At 40.2% G+C, this 21,551-nt stretch overlaps 1 protein-coding gene across 4 annotated transcripts; it reads left to right on the forward strand.

Moving 5' to 3' along the window:
• The first annotated feature begins 1,020 nt into the window (after positions 1-1,020).
• On the forward strand, positions 1,021-21,138 carry arhgap40 (Rho GTPase activating protein 40). Of its 4 annotated transcripts, none has more exons than XM_026265800.1 (15): positions 1,021-1,182; positions 9,745-9,914; positions 10,165-10,382; positions 11,154-11,232; positions 11,846-11,997; positions 14,735-14,900; positions 14,986-15,077; positions 15,687-15,764; positions 16,161-16,320; positions 16,687-16,769; positions 17,343-17,552; positions 17,735-17,878; positions 18,794-18,939; positions 19,041-19,096; positions 19,400-21,138. In XM_026265800.1, exons 2-15 carry the CDS (start codon positions 9,764-9,766, stop codon positions 19,501-19,503), a joined length of 1,839 nt encoding a protein of 612 aa, XP_026121585.1. In that variant the 5' UTR covers positions 1,021-1,182; positions 9,745-9,763; the 3' UTR covers positions 19,504-21,138. The 4 variants fall into 4 exon arrangements, with proteins under 4 accessions (XP_026121585.1, XP_026121578.1, XP_026121580.1 ...); XM_026265793.1 differs by lacking the exon at positions 1,021-1,182 and adding an exon at positions 4,599-5,311; XM_026265795.1 differs by lacking the exon at positions 1,021-1,182 and adding an exon at positions 4,604-5,311 and having other exon boundaries at positions 18,797-18,939.
• Positions 21,139-21,551: the final 413 nt, after the last annotated feature.

Below are 21,551 nucleotides of genomic sequence, written 5' to 3' on the forward strand. Positions count from 1 at the left end.
CTGCTTACACTAATACACACACGTCTACTGACACACACTCACTTAGAATACATCACACCTAACATGCTGTTCTGTTCTACATTATCTTGATCCAATCATACAGAGAAAATCTGCACAGAAAACACTAATAACATATAGACTAGAGTAGAGTTCAGTCTTCATCAGAACACAGCTGTTCTTGAACAAAAGCATCAAGATCCCATTGTGTTTACTATACTGCTGCTTACTATAGTAACAGTGTTGTACTGTACTGCCAGTTACTATAGTAACAGTGTGTACTGTACCCAAGGTTGCCATAGCAACAGTGTGTGGCAGTGTGAGTGGGTGTTACCCAAAGCTTCAGCAAGGTCTGAGCTGAACAATGGAAGGAAACAGCCGGGAGTTAATCTCACACACACACACACACACACACACACACACACACTGGCTATAGTTGAAGACGCTGAGGTGAGAAAGCAGACAAAAACAGGACGTCAGGATGCATTTGATCTATAAAGGAAAACTGAGAGATAAAGAGATGTTACAGTATAAACAGCATGAGAGAAGAGTGCGGACAGACTGAGATATGAGTGAGAATATTCAGATGAAAAAGTGATTAAATATGCTGTTATATTTACAGTATGTTTCAAAGCATCTTTACAGAGAATTGGGATGAGCAACACAAAGCTGAATGAAGGGAAAAACTCCTTAAGATGGGGAAGAAACATCAGCATCCTCCCAGCTGCCATTAATGTAAACTAATATTATTTATCTCTCATCACTGAATCAGCCTGAAGACATTCATTTATACCAGCAAAATACATTTTTATGGGTTACATATTTTAAGGTAATAATTCCAGGTTTACAGTTTTTACAATACTACTGACTGTTTTAATACAATTGAAAATAATACTATTGACATTTATGGTTTTATTTGTTTATTAATTTTATGGCAATAAAACCTTTACTGATAAATAATGAGCTGATCGTGAGGAGGTCACGGTCAAACTACCTGGCGCGTAACACACACACACACACACACACACACGCACGCGCACGCAGGCCGTGACGTCACGCGGCGGTGAGGGCCTCAGCACCATCTGTCTGTCACACAATAGCGGATCCTGCTTCTGTGTGTCCTCGACATCAGCAGCGATATTAACGGTCATAACGCATCAGAGCGACACGGGACTCGACTCACAGGTCAGATCACACTCACTGTTTCTGCTTCGAAATCTCATGTATTTGTAATAGTAGCGCTGGCGGTGGCGGTTGCTATGGGCAGGAGACCTGTTGCTATGCAGCGCGCTGTATCGATACAGCATTGTCTTTGTTCGCCTGCAGACAATCCCCGTGAAAATCTGCATGATGCAGCGATGCATGCGAGTCTGTCTGCTGCTCAGGGGCTTCTCTCACACACACCTCGCTAGATCTGGTGTCTTTCTGTTTGATTTCTTTCTCCTACAATCCCTTTGAAGAAACAGACACAAATGTATCACTGGCTTTCATTTGTGACACAAATGTATCAGTGTGTATCGAATCTGACAGATGCTGGAAAGACTTTCTTTTTCATTTCATGATATCTATAGGTAGGGTATCTGTTTGGGATTCATCATTGGCAGATGGATTCTGGTGACTGTTGATGTTCTGATTGTGTGGACGGTTTATCTGACCTTATAGAGCCCACTGACCGCTGTAGAACATGAAGACCCCGCTGGACTGAGAACAATTACAGAAATCTACTTCTCACATGCTGACTTTATCAGAATAGTGTAAGTGTAGAATGAGGTATGAAAGGATAGAATTGAAGTGTTTGTCCAGATGCCTCCGGATCATCCCGCATTATCCTGCTGGTCAGGGAACAGTGACCGCTGCCGTTTGTGTTTGTATGTTGTCTGAGGGTCAGCATCATCTCTTCTCAGATGTTCTGGATCCAGACTGAAGCGTGTGTAAATCCTAGTTACAAACAGAGAAGGACATAGAGAAAAATGAGTGTAGCTGTTGTTCTAACTGAGCAAAAAATTATGTTTTCAAGCAAGCAAAAGAATTTTAATGTGCATTTGATCAGATATAACTGCAGTACAAGATTATGAGATGCATTCTTGGAATGCTTGGCGTTTTTAATCTAGATTTAAACAGAGAGAGTGTGTCTGAACCCTGAACATTATCAGGAAGGCTATTCCAGAGTTTGGGAGCCAAATCTGAAAAAGCTCTACCTCCTTTAGTGGACTTTGCTATCCTAGGAACTCCCAAAAGTCCAGTGTTTTGTGACCTTAGGGAGCGTGATGGGTTGTAGCGTGGTAGAAGGCTAGTTAGGTACGCAGGAGCTAAACCATTTAGGGCCTTATAGGTAAGTAATGATAATTTGTAACTGATACGGAACTTAATAGGTAGCCAGTGCAGAGACTGTAAAATTGGGGTAATATGATCATATTTTCTTGACCTGGTAAGGACTCTAGCTGCTGTATTTTGGACGACCTGTAGCTTGTTTATTGACGAAGCAGGACAACCACCTAGAAGTGCATTACAATAGTCCAGTCTAGAGGTCATGAATGCATGAACTAGCTTTTCTGCATCAGAAACAGATAACATGTTTCGTAGCTTGGCAATGTTTCTAAGATGGAAGAATGCAGTTATTGTAACATGGGAAATATGATTTTCAAAAGACAAGTTGCTGTCTAATATAACACCCAGATTTCTGACTGTAGAGGAAGTAACAGTACATCCGTCTAGTTGCAAACTGTATTCTACGAGATTCTGTGTACTGTTTTAATTTAATAGGAATTATGAGGTCATCCAGTCTTTTACATTTTTAAGACACTCTGTTAGCGCAGATAATGTAGAAGTTTCATCTGGTCTTGTTGAAATATATAGTTCCCGTATAATCTCATATTTTCTAATAATTTTACCAAGGGGTACCATGTAAATTGAAAATAGCAGAGGGCCTAGGACAGATCCTTGTGGCACTCCATGTATTACTGGTGATAATTGAGATGACTCCCCATTTAAATAAACAAAATGGTAATGATTGGACAGGTAGGATCTAAACCATCTTAGAGCCTGCCCTTGAATACCTGTATAGTTTTGTAATCGATCTATGAGTATGTCATGATCTATGGTGTCGAACGCAACACTAAGATTAAGTAAAACTAGCAATGAGATGCAGCCTTGATCTGACGCAAGTCAGCAAGACATGAACACACATACATCTACATACTTGATGCACTACAGATCCAGTTTGATAATAACACAGATAAAGCCCTGATTAGTAAAGCACTGCAGATGAATCTGCTCCACACATCCAGAATATTTGACTCTTATTACAGAACAAAGACTTTAAAGATCAAGAATATCATAAAGTGTATGTTTGCTTCTATAATACTGTTTTTTTGTTTTGTTTTTTTGAATGCAAGTTTTTAAATGATGATGCACCTACAGGATTTCCTTCATTCAAAAACTTCTATACTCATTCATATCTTTGCTCATCTGTTGAATTGTTAAATATCTGATGAATACTTTCAGCAACTAATGCGAGTGGAATGCTTGACACATTTGGCAGCATTTGCGTCCATCTCTCATGTTTTCCTCTCAGATTTAGTGTAGAGCTGCCAATGAGTCACTAACTAGCTGCAGTAAAGAAGTTTAGTCAGTTCTTTGCCATCTGTGGGCTGTTTTTTGTCCGTTACAGCAGACGTCAGTCACTCTGAAGCGGCTTTCACAAGAGAGTCTGAATCTGGAGAAAGTGCCAAACAGAAGATCAGCACAATGTCAGTCTATGTGTGTGTGTGTGTGTGTGTGTGTGTCTCACGTGCCACGCTGATAATTGGCTTCAGACTCTGGCCAATCTTCGTTGCTGTAAGACGGATGAGACGCTCGCTCACCTTAACAAACTCAGACATTAGGGAAAGAGACTGCACAGGTGGAAGTCTGGTTAACTGCGTACAGTCAATATATCAATCAATCAATCAATCACCTTTATTTATATAGTGCTTTAAACAAAATACATTGCGCCAAAGCACTGAACAACATTCATTAGGAAAACAGTGTCTCAATAATGCAAAATGATAGTTAAAGGCAGTTCATCATTGAATTCAGTTATGTCATCTCTGAAGACCCGGAGGTTTTATTCGGTTTTAAAAGTGTCTTGATTTTGACACACTTACTCGAAGCAGTTTACTGTGTTTTCAGCACTTAAATTCCACATCAAGACGTCACAGATGTTTTTAAATGATTGTGGTAAATACTAGAAATTCAGATCATGTACAACATGATTCGAATAGTTTGAAAATGAATGGAAACTATTTGCAGCACAGAAAAGGGAAAATAAAATTAAAGTATTAAAGAGTAGCATTGTTCAGAAAATATTTACATACGATGCCATTCAAAAGTTTGGTACGATTTTTAAATGAAATTCATCTATTCACAGATGAATAGAAAGTTTAAAAGAACAGTGTTTATTTGAAATATAAATCATGTAGAACATTATAAATGTCTTTGCTGTCACTCTTGATCAAATGAATGATGAATAGAAGTATTTAACTTGATGACCCAAACGTTTGAACTGTGGTGTTTGAGTCTCATCAGTGTGTTTTCATGCTACGCTCAGCTCTTCATCAGAATGATTGCGTTTGAGAGACAAGCAACAGAAGCTACCAGAATATTTCCCAGTGGGAAACGCAGGATTTCTAATGCTGTTGGGCTGTTACGTATGCTATTTTGTCACACAGTGAAGAAATGGTTCGTCTGATTAGTTGATGTAGAAGTGTGTCACAAGTCTATTAATCCCTGCAAACTATTTCTTCAAACAAAGAGCTCCGTTTTCCTGAAGATTGTGCAAATCCAAGCGATCAGATGATGATCCTGAGCTCATTTGAGCGGGTGAAAATCCATGGAGCAGCAACGTAGTTGATTTCGGAGATTTTTCTGTTTAGTTTGATTCAGAAAGTATTGTTCCAGGCTGGAAACAGCTAGTTTTGATTGCCTAAACCAGGCGGTATGCTGGAATGGCAGTTTTATCTTGAGGAAAGTTTGGAAAGTCAATCTATTTAAAAAGCGAGATATTCCCCCACATCTCGTCTTCTGCTTCCCGTGTTGTGGCATTGGTCCGCTCTTCCTGTGGCAGGATGCTGGGCTGCGCTGATGTTCCTGTGCGGAGCGTTCTGGCTCTGATGTGTTTACACGCCGAGGAGCTCACAGGCGCTCGACACAGTCCGCTTCTGATTCCTGCCCTCCGCGGGACCAGCGGCACCAAGAACCAGAGAAGGATGCCATGGGGAAGAAGCACGGGTCAGTCACGGCTGCTGGGCAAAATGGCTGGACACACTCCTGTCAGGTATGAGCAATGGAGAGCACGGACTGGGCAATGCAGCAAAAAACTAAATCATTTGACCAGTTGTGAACCTGGACAACAAAACCAGCCGTAAGGGTCATTTCTTTAAATTGAGATTCATGCATCATTTGAAAGCTGAATAAATAAGCTTTCCATTGATGTGTATTATGTGTATAAGGGCAGGCTTTCAGATGGTTTAGATCATACTTTTCCAATTGCTATCATTTTATCTATTTAAACAGGGAATCATCTCAATCAAGTCCAGTTAAATATGGAGTGCCACAAGGATCTGTCCTAGGCTCTCTGCTATTTTCAATATAAATGTTGGTAATATTATTAGAAAATATGGGATTAGTTTCAATTGTTATGCTGATGATACTAAACTATATAATTTAACAAGACCAGTTTTTTTCATATTAAAGAAAAATCAGTAATTATGACCCATACAATGTATTGATGTCCATTGCTACAAATATACAGATACTTATGACTGGTCACACACTACAATTTTACATGACTACAATATGATTCTTTATTAAGCATCTGGTTAAAGAAAGTTCTGTACTAAGTGCTGCCCTTGGATGTAAATTTAAAACACTTGTTATATATCTTTACTGAAAAGATGCATGTAATGTGAAGGCAAATAAACATGTTATGTCCAGAAGTAATGTAAAGTAAGAAAAATGCTAAATACAGTATTTCATTGATATGCTTTGTAAAAATGTCATGCAAGTATGCAATATTAAACATAATAATTTTCTCTCAATTATCATCATTGGTGTATTGACAGTGTGTCTAATTTTAATGTTTGCTAATATTTTTATTAAAAACTCTTCAATGAATTCAATCATGGCAAAACATTACATTCAAATGAATCAATAAAATCTGAAAAAATCACCCAGCCCTAACTAAACACCAGTCTACTAGTTAACGTGATTATCACACTGTTACTAATGAAATGAGAGTCAGAACGAAGCTTTGGAAACAAGTTTAATGCTACAGAAATGATGTAAGAATACTTGTGAACCTGGTTGGCTCTTCACATTACTTAACTGTTGAACTCTGCAAAGTATAAGAAGCTTTCCGAGTGCAATCTGGATTAGGACTGAAAGCAAGAGACTGTCAGTGAGTGTGAAGCAGATTAGAGGCGATCTGTCTGTCGAGACCGAGGAGGAACTAAAGCTAACGATGCTGCTAACTTTCTCACTCGCGTGACTCTAGTGCAGACGTTTTAGATGCTCAGATATTTCCAAATAGTGCAGCTTTTCCAAATCACAACAATGTGGTTTTGTTACAGAGCTATTTTGCTGGTTTTCTCATGTTGCAATAATAACATTTTATTTGAAAACATCTTAATATTTTAAGATAATCAAAACCAGCTCTGTGCAAAGCCATGCAATGTCACTGGGATCTTCCTAGTCTTCTGTGTTTAGTGTAAATGCATCAGTCACAATGTCGTGACTGTAGTCCAGAAGGTATTTTTTTTGTGATGTTATTCTAAAAATACATATCATTAAGAACATAATGTCTATAATGAATGAAGTAGCTATATAAATGATTTAGATCAGGTTGTGTTGGAGCTGTAGTTAGTCTATAATAGCAGTGTAACCTTTAGTGTTCTTCTGTGCTTTTGTTCTCTCGCTCTGTAAAAGTCAGCTTATTGTGGCGTGTAGAATGAACAACAATGAATCTCAACGTGTGGAGGGGAATTCAGGTTTAAAAATAAGCTGACCGTTCTTCCGGCATCAGAGCCTGGAGCAGAAAACAATCCTGAAAGTCTTCATTCCATCAGCAGAAGAGCAGAGCTTGATCCAGATTACTCCGACTGTGTTGTGTGTGTGTGTTCAGTGTCTCGTGTGTGTGTGTGTGGAGCATTTCTCTAGTTTTAACACACATTTAATTACTGTGGAGAGAGAACTAGCAGCTGAGGTTGAACAGAACAATGAAATGTGTATCTGCGTCATTCAGCTTCCTGTTAGCGTTAGCCAGGAGATTCTTTAAGCGCTTTATTGACAGATTTAATGAGCGACGACGGACCTGCGTCTACAGACACAAATATGAGGAAGATGCTAGCTATGATGACCACGAGCAGAACTTCATGAGATCTGAGTACATCTGTAAATACTGTCAGTGTAAAAAGAGAAGAGAGGAGATCAGATGTCAGTGATTGAACTCTAAACACATTTGTGATGGACATTTACATTTATGCTGATGTTTTTATCCGGAGTCGATACGTTGCATTTCAAAATGCACATTTGATCAGATCCTGCTTTCTCTGGGAATCCAACCCATGACTCTGGTGTATTTTTTGGCCCTGGACTGTTTTTTCTTTCATTGTACACATTGCATCACTCAGTTTGTATCAGCTCACCACTAATGCACAGATAGCAGTTCATGAATACAGTTTGTGATTGTACATCAGAGAGTTCAGTATGTCACTCATCTGCAGAAAGAGCCACAGAAGGTTTCACTCAGAAAGGTCTACACATCCTGCTCTTTCTGTCACTTTATGATATATTTTGGCTGATATAATTATGGTTTTCTGCTTATAAGTTTAGTGTTCTCAGCTCTGTTTAACACTTCTACATCATTTGCAGATTTACATGCATTTAAATCCTTAGATTCTTCTAGAATAGTTGTTTTTCTTTTATTCTCGTAGAATTTTCAGATTTTTCATTTTTGGGTGAGCTATCACTCTTACACCTGTGTTTTGACGAGTCACATGTAGGTTACAGGTTTTTTTATCTCATCTATTTATGGTTCTGTGTATATGTCGGGTTATGAATGGCATGTAGTGTGTGTTAATGAGCAGCAGGGTGTGCCCTAGAAATGCACGCTCAGGTGTGAGTGATGTGGTTTTGCTGGTTTATCCCTGAGGCGCACACACACACACACACACACACACACACACATGTTCACTCAGAAACAAGTACTACAGCAGAGCAGTGCGCAACAGATGAGAAGAAGTGATCTGAAAACACATCAATCTGTGCATCTTCTGTTTGATGGACATTTCTACACTTTCAGAAAAGAAAATCTGTTGGAGAATTAGTTGAAGAGATGTGACGAGCTAAAGGAATAATGTTGATATTCCAACAGAAGAGGAGTATTATTATTCATCTGGCAGGACTGTAAGTGAGAATGTACTGTATGGACATGAAACCACGTTTGGTTCGATCCAAACCCGTCCTGCGCAGGAATCTGTGTCGAGCGAGACGCTTCCTTCACCATCCGCACGAGGAACACTCAACCACACAAACCCAAACCAGAACTCGGATGATTACCAGGTAGAGTCCGGACTAAACCGCCTCATTCTGATACATTTCTCAGAAACACTTCGTTATCTTCTGTCATTTGATTTAAGAATGTTTAGATGTTAGTTCTGGAAAACAAGACTGCTGGAGTCGACAGAAACCAGTTTTACCAGCCGCCTCTCGCTGATGTCCACTTACTAGCTGTCATCAGAAACTCATTAGATCCTCAAAGAAATGAATGTCGGTTTGTTTGGCCAGTTAACTGGAACAGGAAGAAGTTTGAGTTTTATTTGTCGTTCAGAAACTTTCATCTGGATCAGGATGTTTTGTGATTGGTTGTGATTGCTGGTTTTTCAAAGCAAAATTGGATTGGATCACCCTGATCCAGATACACACTTTTTCAGATTTCCAAATCTGGATTAGTGCCGAGTGTTTATGATTCTAGTTTTGCATTGCATTTACACAAATAACTACTTCTGACTGCTCTATATCTGATGATTGTGCTCATGTAGTTTACAATCAGTGATTAATAAAACAACAATTTTAAATTAAATAGAATATTTTGGTTTGATATTGACAGCTGTTTGTGGATTTGGGGATATATTACATCTTACAAATGCGGTTTTTTTGGACCCTTTTGGAGTTTTATTACATTTTTGTTTCTGAAATCCACCCTTCTGCTGTGATCAAAATAGTTCTGCTTTTTTCTTATCAAAAGTATCCCAATCTTACTAAAACGTTTTGAACAAAACTAACTGAGGATTCAATGCTGATTAAAACCAAGATTGGATTTTTTGATCAAAAGGTTTCGAAATTGTCGCACGTTAACCTCGCATTGGATCAATGACGTTTACACACTGCCTCTGAAACTTTTGTCCGTCATAAAAAAAAAATCTGATCATGTTAGATTTTCTGTGTTCCTATCTGTAGCATGCATTTTGATAGGAAAAAAAAATGAACAGCAACAAAAGAAAAATGCACTTAGACTTAGTGTGCAAGGACCTTAATCTGAATTCAGTATCCTTTTTTCTTTTGAACAACCCATTTTCAGGATTTGATCCAATCCGATGGCCAAAATCTGATCAGTTTGGCCTCTGATGCTTAACCGTTGTCCAGTATGAACCTCCAGACTCATGCTTCTGTCCCCATCACCATCATCCTCTTCCTCTTGCTGTGTTTCAGGGACTGCAGCCTCACCGCGATGAATGTTGAGTCCTGGGCGGACTCACCTGACCTCCCGACCCCGCAGCAGCCCGACAGGTTGTGCCTGGAGTCCTTCTGGAGCGAAGTGGAGACCATCCGGAGCGACTCGGAGCCGGACAGCAGCAGACGAGATTCCCGACAGTCTGAAGGTGAGGCCGAGACCAGGCCTGTGCAAGTAATCAAATACAGTTTCCATTTGGATTCAGTAAAATCATGTAACGCAGGACTTGATTCGATTTATTCATGTTTTTAAAAGCGTGAAAAATACCTTATTAACCCTAGAACTGCTGTGATATTGAGAAGTGTGAAATGTCATAGCAACCACATTTACAGAAAATATGGATTTGATATATATCTGTATCTTTAAATAAATCATTCATATGAAGTTCTGGTCCTCAGACGGCGAGCAGGAGGAGCTCTGGCTGCAGGATGCTGGTTTGTCTCTGGTAACAGGTGAAGAAGAGGACGTGGATAAAGCCGTTCTGTTGTCGACTCTCACGAAGACTCAAGCAGCGGCGGTTCAGAGACGCATCGACTCGTACACCTGCTCGCTGCGCAAGAGGAATAAAACACCAGCGCGACACGTCAGAGACGTCTTCGCTTCCCCCATTGCTCAGGTAACAGCACACCTGTTCATGATGATACTTGATTTTGGATCCACTAACACACTGAGGGCATTATTTTATGTTTTTAGACAGATGTTGGTGACCATTGTGCTTGAGACGTATGTCTTGCAGCGTTTTGCACATGACACAGCATTCACAAATGAGGCTCTTTGTCCCAGTCCCACTGATCAAATGTTGTGTTTTTCAATGCAAAAAAATCCACCATTCTGTTTTGCATCATTTGAGCCTTTATAACAGCTGTGACTTTCAAGTTGCATTTGTATTTGAACTGGACTAATATCATATTTATTTGTATGTCATAAGGAATCTGTTTTTCCAATGTTGTCTTCATTTTATTTTAACACATTTTCACATCAATAAAATTAGGTTTTGGAGCCGTGTATTTTCATTACACTGAACCTGCATAATGCACATCCCACGTTTTCTTCTGTTTGACTTGTCACTGTTTTCAGAATTTTAATAAATAATAAAACTATGATCTGACCTCTTTAATAATGAAATGCACAGCTGACACGTGTCAGATTTGCTGATCAACTAAAAGAAAGTACATTGTTTGAGTGTTTCTGGGTGTAGGAGGAACAGTCAGTCGTGGCATTTGTAAAGGCCTGTATGTGCTCGTGCTCCACAGCACACAATACACACTCACGTCATGTCAGATCATATCAGCGCATCTGAATAAAGCCTTGAGTTCTGTTGATCACATCACATCTCTCCTGTATGTGTGTGTGTGTGTGTGTGTCTAAACAATTGTTTTCTATTCAGTCAGCAGTTCCTGAGACACACAACAGTGAACCTGACACACACAGAAACATGGAGAGTGTGACAAAGACACAACGATCAGGTACAAACACACATTTCCATTGGCTGAAAAGCTATTAAGATTATCTAATGTGATAACAAGAACCCACAACACTCCAGCTGTTGTGCAGAGACAATTTGATGATTTTTGAGGATCTCGTTAGAAGGAAACCCAATGTAAGGTGTAATGTTGGCATGAAACACTACAGCAGTGGTTCCCAATCCTGGTCCTGGACAACACCCAACAATACACATTTTGATATCTCTCTTATCTGATACATACTTTACTTGCAGATGAGTTAAATCAGGTGTGTTTGATTAGGGAGACATCTAAAATGTGTCGTGATCCTAACGGTTCATTATTCTGTTTATTATTCAGTGATATTATCAGCGGCAGATCTTCACCTGTCACATCTATTAATATAAGAGCATATGTGTGTTTAATAACATTCACATGCTTCAGATTCGGAGAGATGAGCAGTGATTATACATGAACTCAGCGATTGTGAATGCAGCACGTGCCCTTTGAACACAAGATGCAATTTCCTGCCTTTTCACATGGAAATCATATTCAAATGGATCAGATAGTGAATGCTTCCCACTGTCAATGGAAACAGCCTTTAACAGCACGTTTGTGTGTGTGTGTGTGTGTGTAGCTGTCAGCGGTCAGGAAACTCAAGGGCTACAGATGGATGAGATCTTTATCACAGATGTGGCATATTGTGAACAAGCAGCCATCTTACTGAAACAAGCCAAACTACCACAGAACAACAGCAGCCAGTGCAGGAGAGACGACGGAGCTCTGCCGGTGAGATGCGCTGTTACACACCAGAGCAACACTCTAAAAACACCATAACAACACTCACTGTCCACCTGTCTACAGTTAAACACCATAGCAACACACTAAAAACACCATAACAACACTCACTGTCCACCTGTCTACAGTTAAACACCATAGCAACACACTAAAAACACCATAACAACACTCACTGTCTGCCTGTCTACAGTTACACACCATAGCAACACACTAAAAACACCATAACAACCGCATAACAACACTCACTGTCCACCTGTCTACAGTTAAACACCATAGCAACACATTAAAAACACCATAACAACCGCATAACAACGCTCACTGTCCACCTGTCTACAGTTAAACACCATAGCAACACACTAAAAACACCATAACAACGCTCACTGTCCGCCTGTCTACAGTTAAACACCATAGCAACACATTAAAAACACCATAACAACCGCATAACAACACTCACTGTCCGCCTGTCTACAGTTACACACCATAGAAACACTCTAAAAACACCAAAACAACCGCATAACAACGCTCACTGTCCACCTGTCTACAGTTACACACCATAGCAACACACTAAAAACACCATAACAACCGCATAACAACACTCACTGTCCACCTGTCTACAGTTAAACACCATAGCAACACACTAAAAACACCATAACAACACTCACTGTCTGCCTGTCTACAGTTACACACCATAGCAACACACTAAAAACACCATAACAACCGCATAACAACAGTCACTGTCCACCTGTCTACAGTTAAACACCATAGCAACACATTAAAAACACCATAACAACCGCATAACAACGCTCACTGTCCACCTGTCTACAGTTAAACACCATAGCAACACACTAAAAACACCATAACAACGCTCACTGTCCGCCTGTCTACAGTTAAACACCATAGCAACACATTAAAAACACCATAACAACCGCATAACAACACTCACTGTCCGCCTGTCTACAGTTACACACCATAGAAACACTCTAAAAACACCAAAACAACCGCATAACAACGCTCACTGTCCACCTGTCTACAGTTACACACCATAGCAACACACTAAAAACACCATAACAACCACATAACAACACTCACTGTCTGCCTGTCTAGAGTTAAACACCATAGCAACACACTAAAAACACCATAACAACCGCATAACAACACTCACTGTCCGCCTGTCTACAGTTAAACACCATAGCAACACACTAAAAACACCATAACAACCACATAACAACACTCACTGTCCACCTGTCTACAGTTAAACACCATAGCAACACACTAAAAACACCATTACAACCGCATAACAACACTCACTGTCCACCTGTCTACAGTTAAACACCATAGCAACACACTAAAAACACCATAACAACCGCATAACAACACTCACTGTCCGCCTGTCTACAGTTAAACACCATAGCAACACACTAAAAACACCATAACAACCGCATAACAACACTCACTGTCCACCTGTCTACAGTTAAACACCATAGCAACACACTAAAAACACCATAACAACGCTCACTGTCCGCCTGTCTACAGTTACACACCATAGCAACACACTAAAAACACCATAACAACCGCATAACAACACTCACTGTCCACCTGTCTACAGTTAAACACCATAGCAACACACTAAAAACACCATAACAACGCTCACTGTCCGCCTGTCTACAGTTACACACCATAGCAACACACTAAAAACACCATAACAACCGCATAACAGCACTCACTGTCCACCTGTCTACAGTTAAACACCATAGCAACACACTAAAAACACCATAACAACACTCACTGTCCGCCTGTCTACAGTTACACACCATAGCAACACACTAAAAACACCATAACAACCGCATAACAACACTCACTGTCCACCTGTCTACAGTTAAACACCATAGCAACACACTAAAAACACCATAACAACGCTCACTGTCCGCCTGTCTACAGTTACACACCATAGCAACACACTAAAAACACCATAACAACCGCATAACAACACTCTCTGTCCACCTGTCTACAGTTAAACACCATAGCAACACATTAAAAACACCATAACAACCGCATAACAACACTCACTGTCCACCTGTCTACATTTAAACACCATAGCAACACACTAAAAACACCATAACAACGCTCACTGTCCGCCTGTCTACAGTTACACACCATAGCAACACTCTAAAAACACCAAAACAACCGCATAACAACGCTCACTGTCCGCCTGTCTACAGTTAAACACCATAGCAACACTCTAAACACCATAACAACCGCATAACAACGCTCACTGTCCGCCTGTCTACAGTTACACACCATAGCAACACTCTAAAAACAACATAACAACCGCATAACAACGCTCACTGTCCACCTGTCTACAGTTACACACCATAGCAACACACTAAAAACACCATTACAACCGCATAACAACGCTCACTGTCCACCTGTCTACAGTTACACACCATAGCAACACACTAAAAACAACATAACAACCGCATAACAACACTCACTGTCCACCTGTCTACAGTTACACACCATAGCAACACTCTAAAAATACCATAACAATCGCATAACAACACTCACTGTCCGCCTGGCTGTCCCCTGCAGTTAATGGCTGATGCTCAAGATCTCAGAATGGCTAAATAATGATGATATTAAAATCAGACAAAATCAGAGAGGAGTGTGTCAGTCGTCTCACCTCCTCTTCTTCCCGTCTCTCTCTCTCTCTCTCTCTCTCCGTCTGTAGCGGGTCATCTGTCCACAGTGCCGGCTGGGAGTGACGCGGGTGCTGGATCTTTCCCAGCAGGACATGAAGAAGGTTCGTCAGCTGGCTCTGATTGACATGACAGCGCTCTGCGACCTGCTGGGGCTCGAGGTCAAACGACACAAAACCAGCAAACGGAAAATCCCTGGTGAGTTTCCTGTCACATGACCACACTCATTCGGACCTGTGTGACCAATAATCAGAATCCTGTCGAATGTCTTCCTGTTTGTCAGAGAGCTGTTTGTTCGGCGTTCCTCTCGCCTCATTGGTGGAGAGCGATCAGAAGATCAAACCCAGCACTCAGATCCCACTCTTGCTCCAAACAGTACGTCATGACATCATTTCCTTTTGCACCAATTTATTATGTCCAACCTGTTATTATACTACTACTAGAAATTCGGCATGAAATATAAAATAAAATTGTTATTGTTACAGTTTGCATCAAATCACATGACAAACCAACCTTCATGTATTAGAATGCACTAAAAGCAACATTAACAAATAGCTTTATAATGCATTATACATAAAGGCTTTCAGTAAAGAGTTACCAATGTCTTTTACCTTATTTATTTGATTTAATTGTAATCAATTCATCCATACATAGGTTTCAATTTTATTTTATATACATTTTGACCGCATTTTTAACCAAAATATCATAACTAGATCTTCTATCAGTGAAAAGGACTTTTCAACCATTTGGTGCTTTTAAACTCCGCCCCTACAAGCTCACATTCAGATCCGCCTCCTTTTTTGAGAGCCACGCCCACACTTCAGCATCCAATCAACAACTGATGCACAGAACCAACCCCTGCCCTACATTTTTTCTTTTTCGATAATCCGTTTTTTTATGTATGTCAATATACAGAAGAAAAGATATGCTGCGGTTTCCGTTTCATCAACTCAAAATGAAACTGTTTTTATTTTTTCGTTTCAGCTTCTGTCGTTTCTGGAGAAGAAGGGTCTTGATTCTGAAGGGATTCTGCGGGTTCCAGGGTCTCAGCCCAGAATCAAAGTAAAACAAAACATTATTATCAAACAAGTACTAACAGTACCCTGGTAGTACCATGGTATCCATTGAAGTACCATCTGACACCACAAGGGCTGGTTTCCATAGACGCATGCAGTGGGATGGGGGAAAATGCAAGGTCTCAAGACATTTTTAAAGCTGAATTGATTTTATATTTTTAGAACACTGTTTTATGCACGAGACACCACAAAATACACGTCTGCCCAGGCTTTGTTTACATAGAAAAACAATGTAAAGTAGCGCTGTGGATTGAAAAACGTGTTCTGTATGAATGCTTGCTCGCTGTACCATGGTACCACCACAGTATTTTTATGCATCACTCACATAATGAAGCACTGTGTGAGTGTGTTTGGACTCACAGTCGCTGTGTGTTTGTCACAGGTGCTGCTGCAGAAGCTGGAGAACTCGTTTTACAGCGGTTCGTTCAGCTGGGACGAGGTCAGTCCCAATGACGCCGCCGCTCTGCTCAAGAAGTTCATCCGTGAACTCCCCGCGCCGCTGCTGACCGCCGAACACCTCAACAGCTTCAGCGCCGTCAGAGGTGTGTGACGCACAGCCGCAGGTCTCACTGAGGTCCTGTACTGTATGTCGTATAGTGTGCATCTACATCACAGTAGCTTCACCAGACCAAAATATCACTTAACATTAAGAGTAAGGTAACAGCACTGGAGCTTTACAGGAAGGATTCTCACTGCATTACTACAATTAATGGCCAAATGAATGTTTGTAAATGTAAACAGATATTTCCTACTGACACGCTACAGTAAAAGATAAAAAAAACCTGACATTTTTAATACTAGTGTTCTAATGGTTTTGGCCAGCACTGTATATGATCTTGGTACTGTATGATAATGTTGGTATTTTGTGTCTTTCTGAGCAAGAATCATGTTTAAATTGTTTTGTACAGATATTGCAGACCTGAAGCAGAAGCTACACGTGTTGAATCTTCTTGTGCTGCTGCTGCCAGAACCCAACAGAAACACACTGAAGGTACATGCCACACACACACACACACACACACACACACACATACACACACACACACATACACACACACACAACATGTGTCATAGACGTGACTCATCAGCAGTATTACATAAGAGAAATACATTAACACACTGAACATTTGCTTTGCTGTGTGTGTGAGTGTGTGTGTGACTGTGAGTGTGTGTATGTGTGTGTGTGTGTGTAGCTGTAGGTCTTTCACACAAGCGTAACGCCGCTCAGTCGGACGTTTATATAACTCTGTGTTGAAGTGCTGCTGTTGATGAATGTTAGAAGTCACATGAAACGCTCTTCACAGCCCAATTCACTTCAAGAGATCGTTCAGCCAGAAATCATCATCCTGTCATCATTTCCTCCTTCTTCTGTGGAACACGAAAGGAGATATTTTGAAACAACACTGGATCCCATTGACCTCCACTGAGACATTTCTCAAAAGATCCTCTTTTGTGTTGCACAGAAGAAAAAAAAACAGTGTTCATGAATGAAAAAGTTAAATTCACAAGTTAATTCATCACAGGATGGAAACCAGTGTCTTGAAGTGTGACTGTGTTTCTGCAGGCGCTGCTGGAGTTCCTCAGTAAGGTGGTGTTATGTGAGCGGCGTAACCGCATGAACCTGTGGGCCGTCTCCACCATCATGGCTCCAAACCTCTTCCTGCACAAAGCTGTTCCCAGTAAACTAGCGGTGGACGGTCCAGAGAAGGGTCAGGCGGAGCGGGCGGCAGACATCATGAGACTCCTCATCCGCTACCAGGACCTGCTGTGGACGGTAAAGATCTGGAGAAGTGTTCAAGAGAGTTTGAGCTGACGTATTTCAGAACGTTTCCTAACTTATCAAACGCTGTTCTGTAATAGCTTTTGTCCTAAATGTGGTCCTTACTGACATTAACAAAGTTACCAAACAGATAAGATAAGATTGTAAAGTAAGGATGTTTGTGTAATACGCCCCAGGTTCCTAACTTCCTGTTGAGTCAGGTGAGGAAGCTGAACGAGAACAGCAGCCGTCGCTATCAGTTCTACGACAAACGCATCAAGCACCTGCTCAGGAAGATCCACACGGACAGCAGAGACAAACCTGACAAGAACTCCGGAGAGGTACTCAAGCCACTTTCTCAAAGACATCTTTCACCTCGGATTCAAAATCCACTAAAACTTCCAAAATCATCTCATTCTTTTATAACATCCTTTTGTGGAATTTCTTTACCAAACAAGAGTGATACTCACATACTCCATGTTTACATTACAGTACACAATTATTCTTGAAAACAGCATGTAAACGTGTAAATTGTCTTGTGTGGTGCGTAAAGCTTTGGTGGCGTTAGTGTCGAAGTGAGAAAAGAATTGTCAGTGAAGGCATTTGTGTCAAAGCAGTGATAAATGAAGCAGAGTTTAGCGCACAGACACTGAGGTGCACAGAAACACTGTCAGGCGTCTGTTAAAAGAGTAAATGCTAATGAAGATGGAATTAGGAGAGAAAGAGACGAGCGACAGATCGTGAGCGTGAGAGGATGAGGAGATGATCCCTTCAGAGGCTTTCGAGATCACGAGACACGCTTACAGGACCTGATAGAACACACGTCATACTCAACCGGAGACCATGATGTCTGTAACATCTCTGATGAATCTAGAAACAAAATCATAGTCTGAGACAGACACTTACAGAGGACAGGAACCTGGAGACTTACTGCTACATTTGAAACATTTTCATTCTAGTTTAAATAATAAAAAAAGGCAATGTTACAAACTTACACTGTAACATTATTTTCATGGCAGTTACTTCGCAAATTCTCATTCTCCTAAAAATACGCTTTGTTTACTTATAATATCATATTTTCAAATTGAATATACATCTATAATCATAGTATGCAATAAGAATTTATATATTTTTTTACATTTCTTTTTATTTTGAGGTGAAATGTGGTGTGATCTACACTTTTTTGTCTAATGGTCAGTTATTGATAACTTATTTTCTTCTCTCTCATGCGCGTGTGTGTGTGTGTGTGTGATCAGCAGTGTCGGACTGTAAAGATCCAGCTGGGTGACGTGAGTTTCTCGATGGAGTTTCGTCTCACTATTAATTCTCGTGCTTCAGATCTGATGTCTCAGTTTTATAAAGAACTACACACCTCTGACAACAGCAGGGGACTCCTGAAACGGTAGAAACACACACACACACACACACACACACACACACACACTAATAAAATACCTATAATTAAAAAATCATTTAAAATGTATTATTTTCCCCGTCACACAGAAATGGTTCAACAAGCTACCCAGACTGTGCTCTCTATGAAGTGGGCGGGAATATCGGTAAGATATGTTTTCTGTACATATATATATATATAAGTTGTTTTTTTTCACCTGATCATGAAACAATATCCAAATTGAACTGCATTTACACTATCAACAACAAAACAATACTATAATATTGATATTAATATTATGTATGTGAACTCTCTAGATTTATAAATTCCTGTTTCTGTTGTACTGATGTCCACAGCTTCCGTGTTTACACGATCAGCCAGAAAGCATTACGACTTGTTCAGATTATAATCTGCATCAGATGTGTTGAATGTGATATTCTGAATGCCTGAATCTTGTTTCCTGGCTCAGGTGAACACTGTTTGGATCCAGAGACTCATTTGTTCGACCTGTACAACAACAACCCCGGCGGTGAGTGGATCATCAAACGGAGATCGTCCAGCAGAGGGCAGTAGAGACACACGAGAGCGCCACAGGAGACCTTTGACCCCTGAGGAGAGGGTCTGAACACTGAGATCTGTCTGATGTCATGAAGCTGGACTTCTGCACTGAGTTTGGACTCTGTTGATGTTGTGTTGTGCTGGTGTGATGCTGAAGGGCCGCTGGAGATTGTTGGATTATTTATTAAGCGGCAGAGCAGCTGTGTTTGTAGATGTGATGAATGAATGTCAGGTGTTGTGCTGTCACAGATCTGGTGCCTCGCAGTATTAAACACACGACTCGGTGTGAGTCTCAGCGCGAGTCTGGAGCGTCACTGGACACTTCAGATAAACACGCTCTCTCTCTCTCTCTCTCTCTCTTCTGTTGTTGATCCAGTTATTACCTTCAGTACTACTTTTAAGTATGTTATTGTACTATATTGAAGCACTTCCAAGCTGAGTTTGTCTCTCTGATTGTATTTCTTTGACTCTAACTTAATGTTTAAGACACATTCAGATAGTATTGTGCATCACACACACACACACACACACACACACACACACTCATTTATCATTCCAGCAGCTCATATAGTCGTGTCAGAGTCGTGTGAGTGTTAGTCAGATCATGCTGTGTAATAGTGTATAACATCCATCACACACTGTCAGTCTCATCCTGCTACACACACACACACACACACACACACACACACACACACAGAAAGAGATTTTTCGTGGTTTTGCGAATGGTAAGAGAACATTCCAATGTATCATTTTGCAAACATTATGGGAATGTTACTTTGTTCCCTGAACATTCTGAAAAAGTAGTTACATTAAAAAAACGATATTTGAACGTCTGGCTGAAAGCTTCCATGAACAATGTATATAATGTTTTCGACATGGTTACCAGGATGATCCTTCCTGTTGGATATATGTGTGAGGAGTTCCTCTTTAGCGCATCTGAACGGTCAGAGCTGTGTGACGCTGGCGTGTTCTTCAGTGTCTGATGTCACAGTCGGTTGGTCAGGGACAAAGACTGAAGAAGGATGTTCTGTCAGCAGTAATAATCAGATGTAGGTCAACGCTGACGCCTGCGGCCAACACATGCGCCACTTCCCATCAACACACACACTCTCTCTTTAACAATCTTACTGTTTGTTTGTCATACAAATAAATGCAAATTACATAAGCAGTGTTTTAGATCAATCTCTGAATCGATGGTGTTTTAATAATCTGTGTATTTTACTGCACTGCTAATATGATGTTCTTCCTCAGGATTTTTGACTTGTTTTCCAGTACGGCTGAATTTAAAATCAAGAAGCATTTACTAGAGATGCAAAAAGATTCTAAGTGCGTTTATGCTAATAACATGGGGTCAGAAACATTCATTTGAATTAGGTTAGGGTTAGGGTTTGCAGCTGTTTTAATCATGAATTCACTTCATTTAGATCAGTTTCTTATGTTTTATGTCATTTCGCATCTCCAGTAAATGCCTCTTGATTTGAGAATGTTTAGCTGGAAAACAAGACAGGAATACAGAGGAGGAAAGTCAAGTTTGCGGCGAGCAGCTCCTGTAATGTGAAAGATATTGCATTAAACGCTTGTAAATGTGACGATGGCTTTTGTAAACAGGTTTGTATTCATGATGTAATAAATGACTTTGAATGATCTGAATTCAGTGTGAGTTCTGATGTGTGTGTGTGTGTGTGTGTGTGTGAGTTCTGATGTGTGTGTGTGCTGTAGAGTGATAACAGCAGCTCAATACTATCAGTGACACACAGACGTGGTTCCTGTATTGATCTGCATCCTTCGCTCGTCTTGATAAATCACTGAAGTAATATTTACATCTACTTTCACTGCATTTAGTGAAGGGACGTGTTATTCTGTGACTGAAAAGACAACACATGCGGGTTCAGCATGGAATAAAAACCGTAGTGTAATGATTTTGCATGATTACTTTTGTTTTAGCTGCATGTTTGTATATTTTTGGCATTTTATTTTATTTATTTAAACATTTGTATTATTTTGTGTAATATTAATAATGTATTATTATATTATTTTTGTTTTTAATTAGATGCAAATACAAT

The sequence above is a fragment of the Carassius auratus genome, chromosome 6 (assembly GCF_003368295.1).
Source record: "Carassius auratus strain Wakin chromosome 6, ASM336829v1, whole genome shotgun sequence".
Lineage (NCBI taxonomy): Eukaryota > Metazoa > Chordata > Actinopteri > Cypriniformes > Cyprinidae > Carassius > Carassius auratus.

Coding starts and splice junctions, on each gene's coding strand:
- arhgap40 (XM_026265793.1), top strand. CDS start 5,103: ATGCTGGGCTGCGCTGATGTTCCTGTGCGGAGCGTTCTGGCTCTGATG. Junction 10,383..11,153: donor TCGCTTCCCCCATTGCTCAG/GTAACAGCACAC, acceptor TTTTCTATTCAG/TCAGCAGTTCCTGAGACACA. Junction 16,321..16,686: donor CAGCTTCAGCGCCGTCAGAG/GTGTGTGACGCA, acceptor TGTTTTGTACAG/ATATTGCAGACCTGAAGCAG.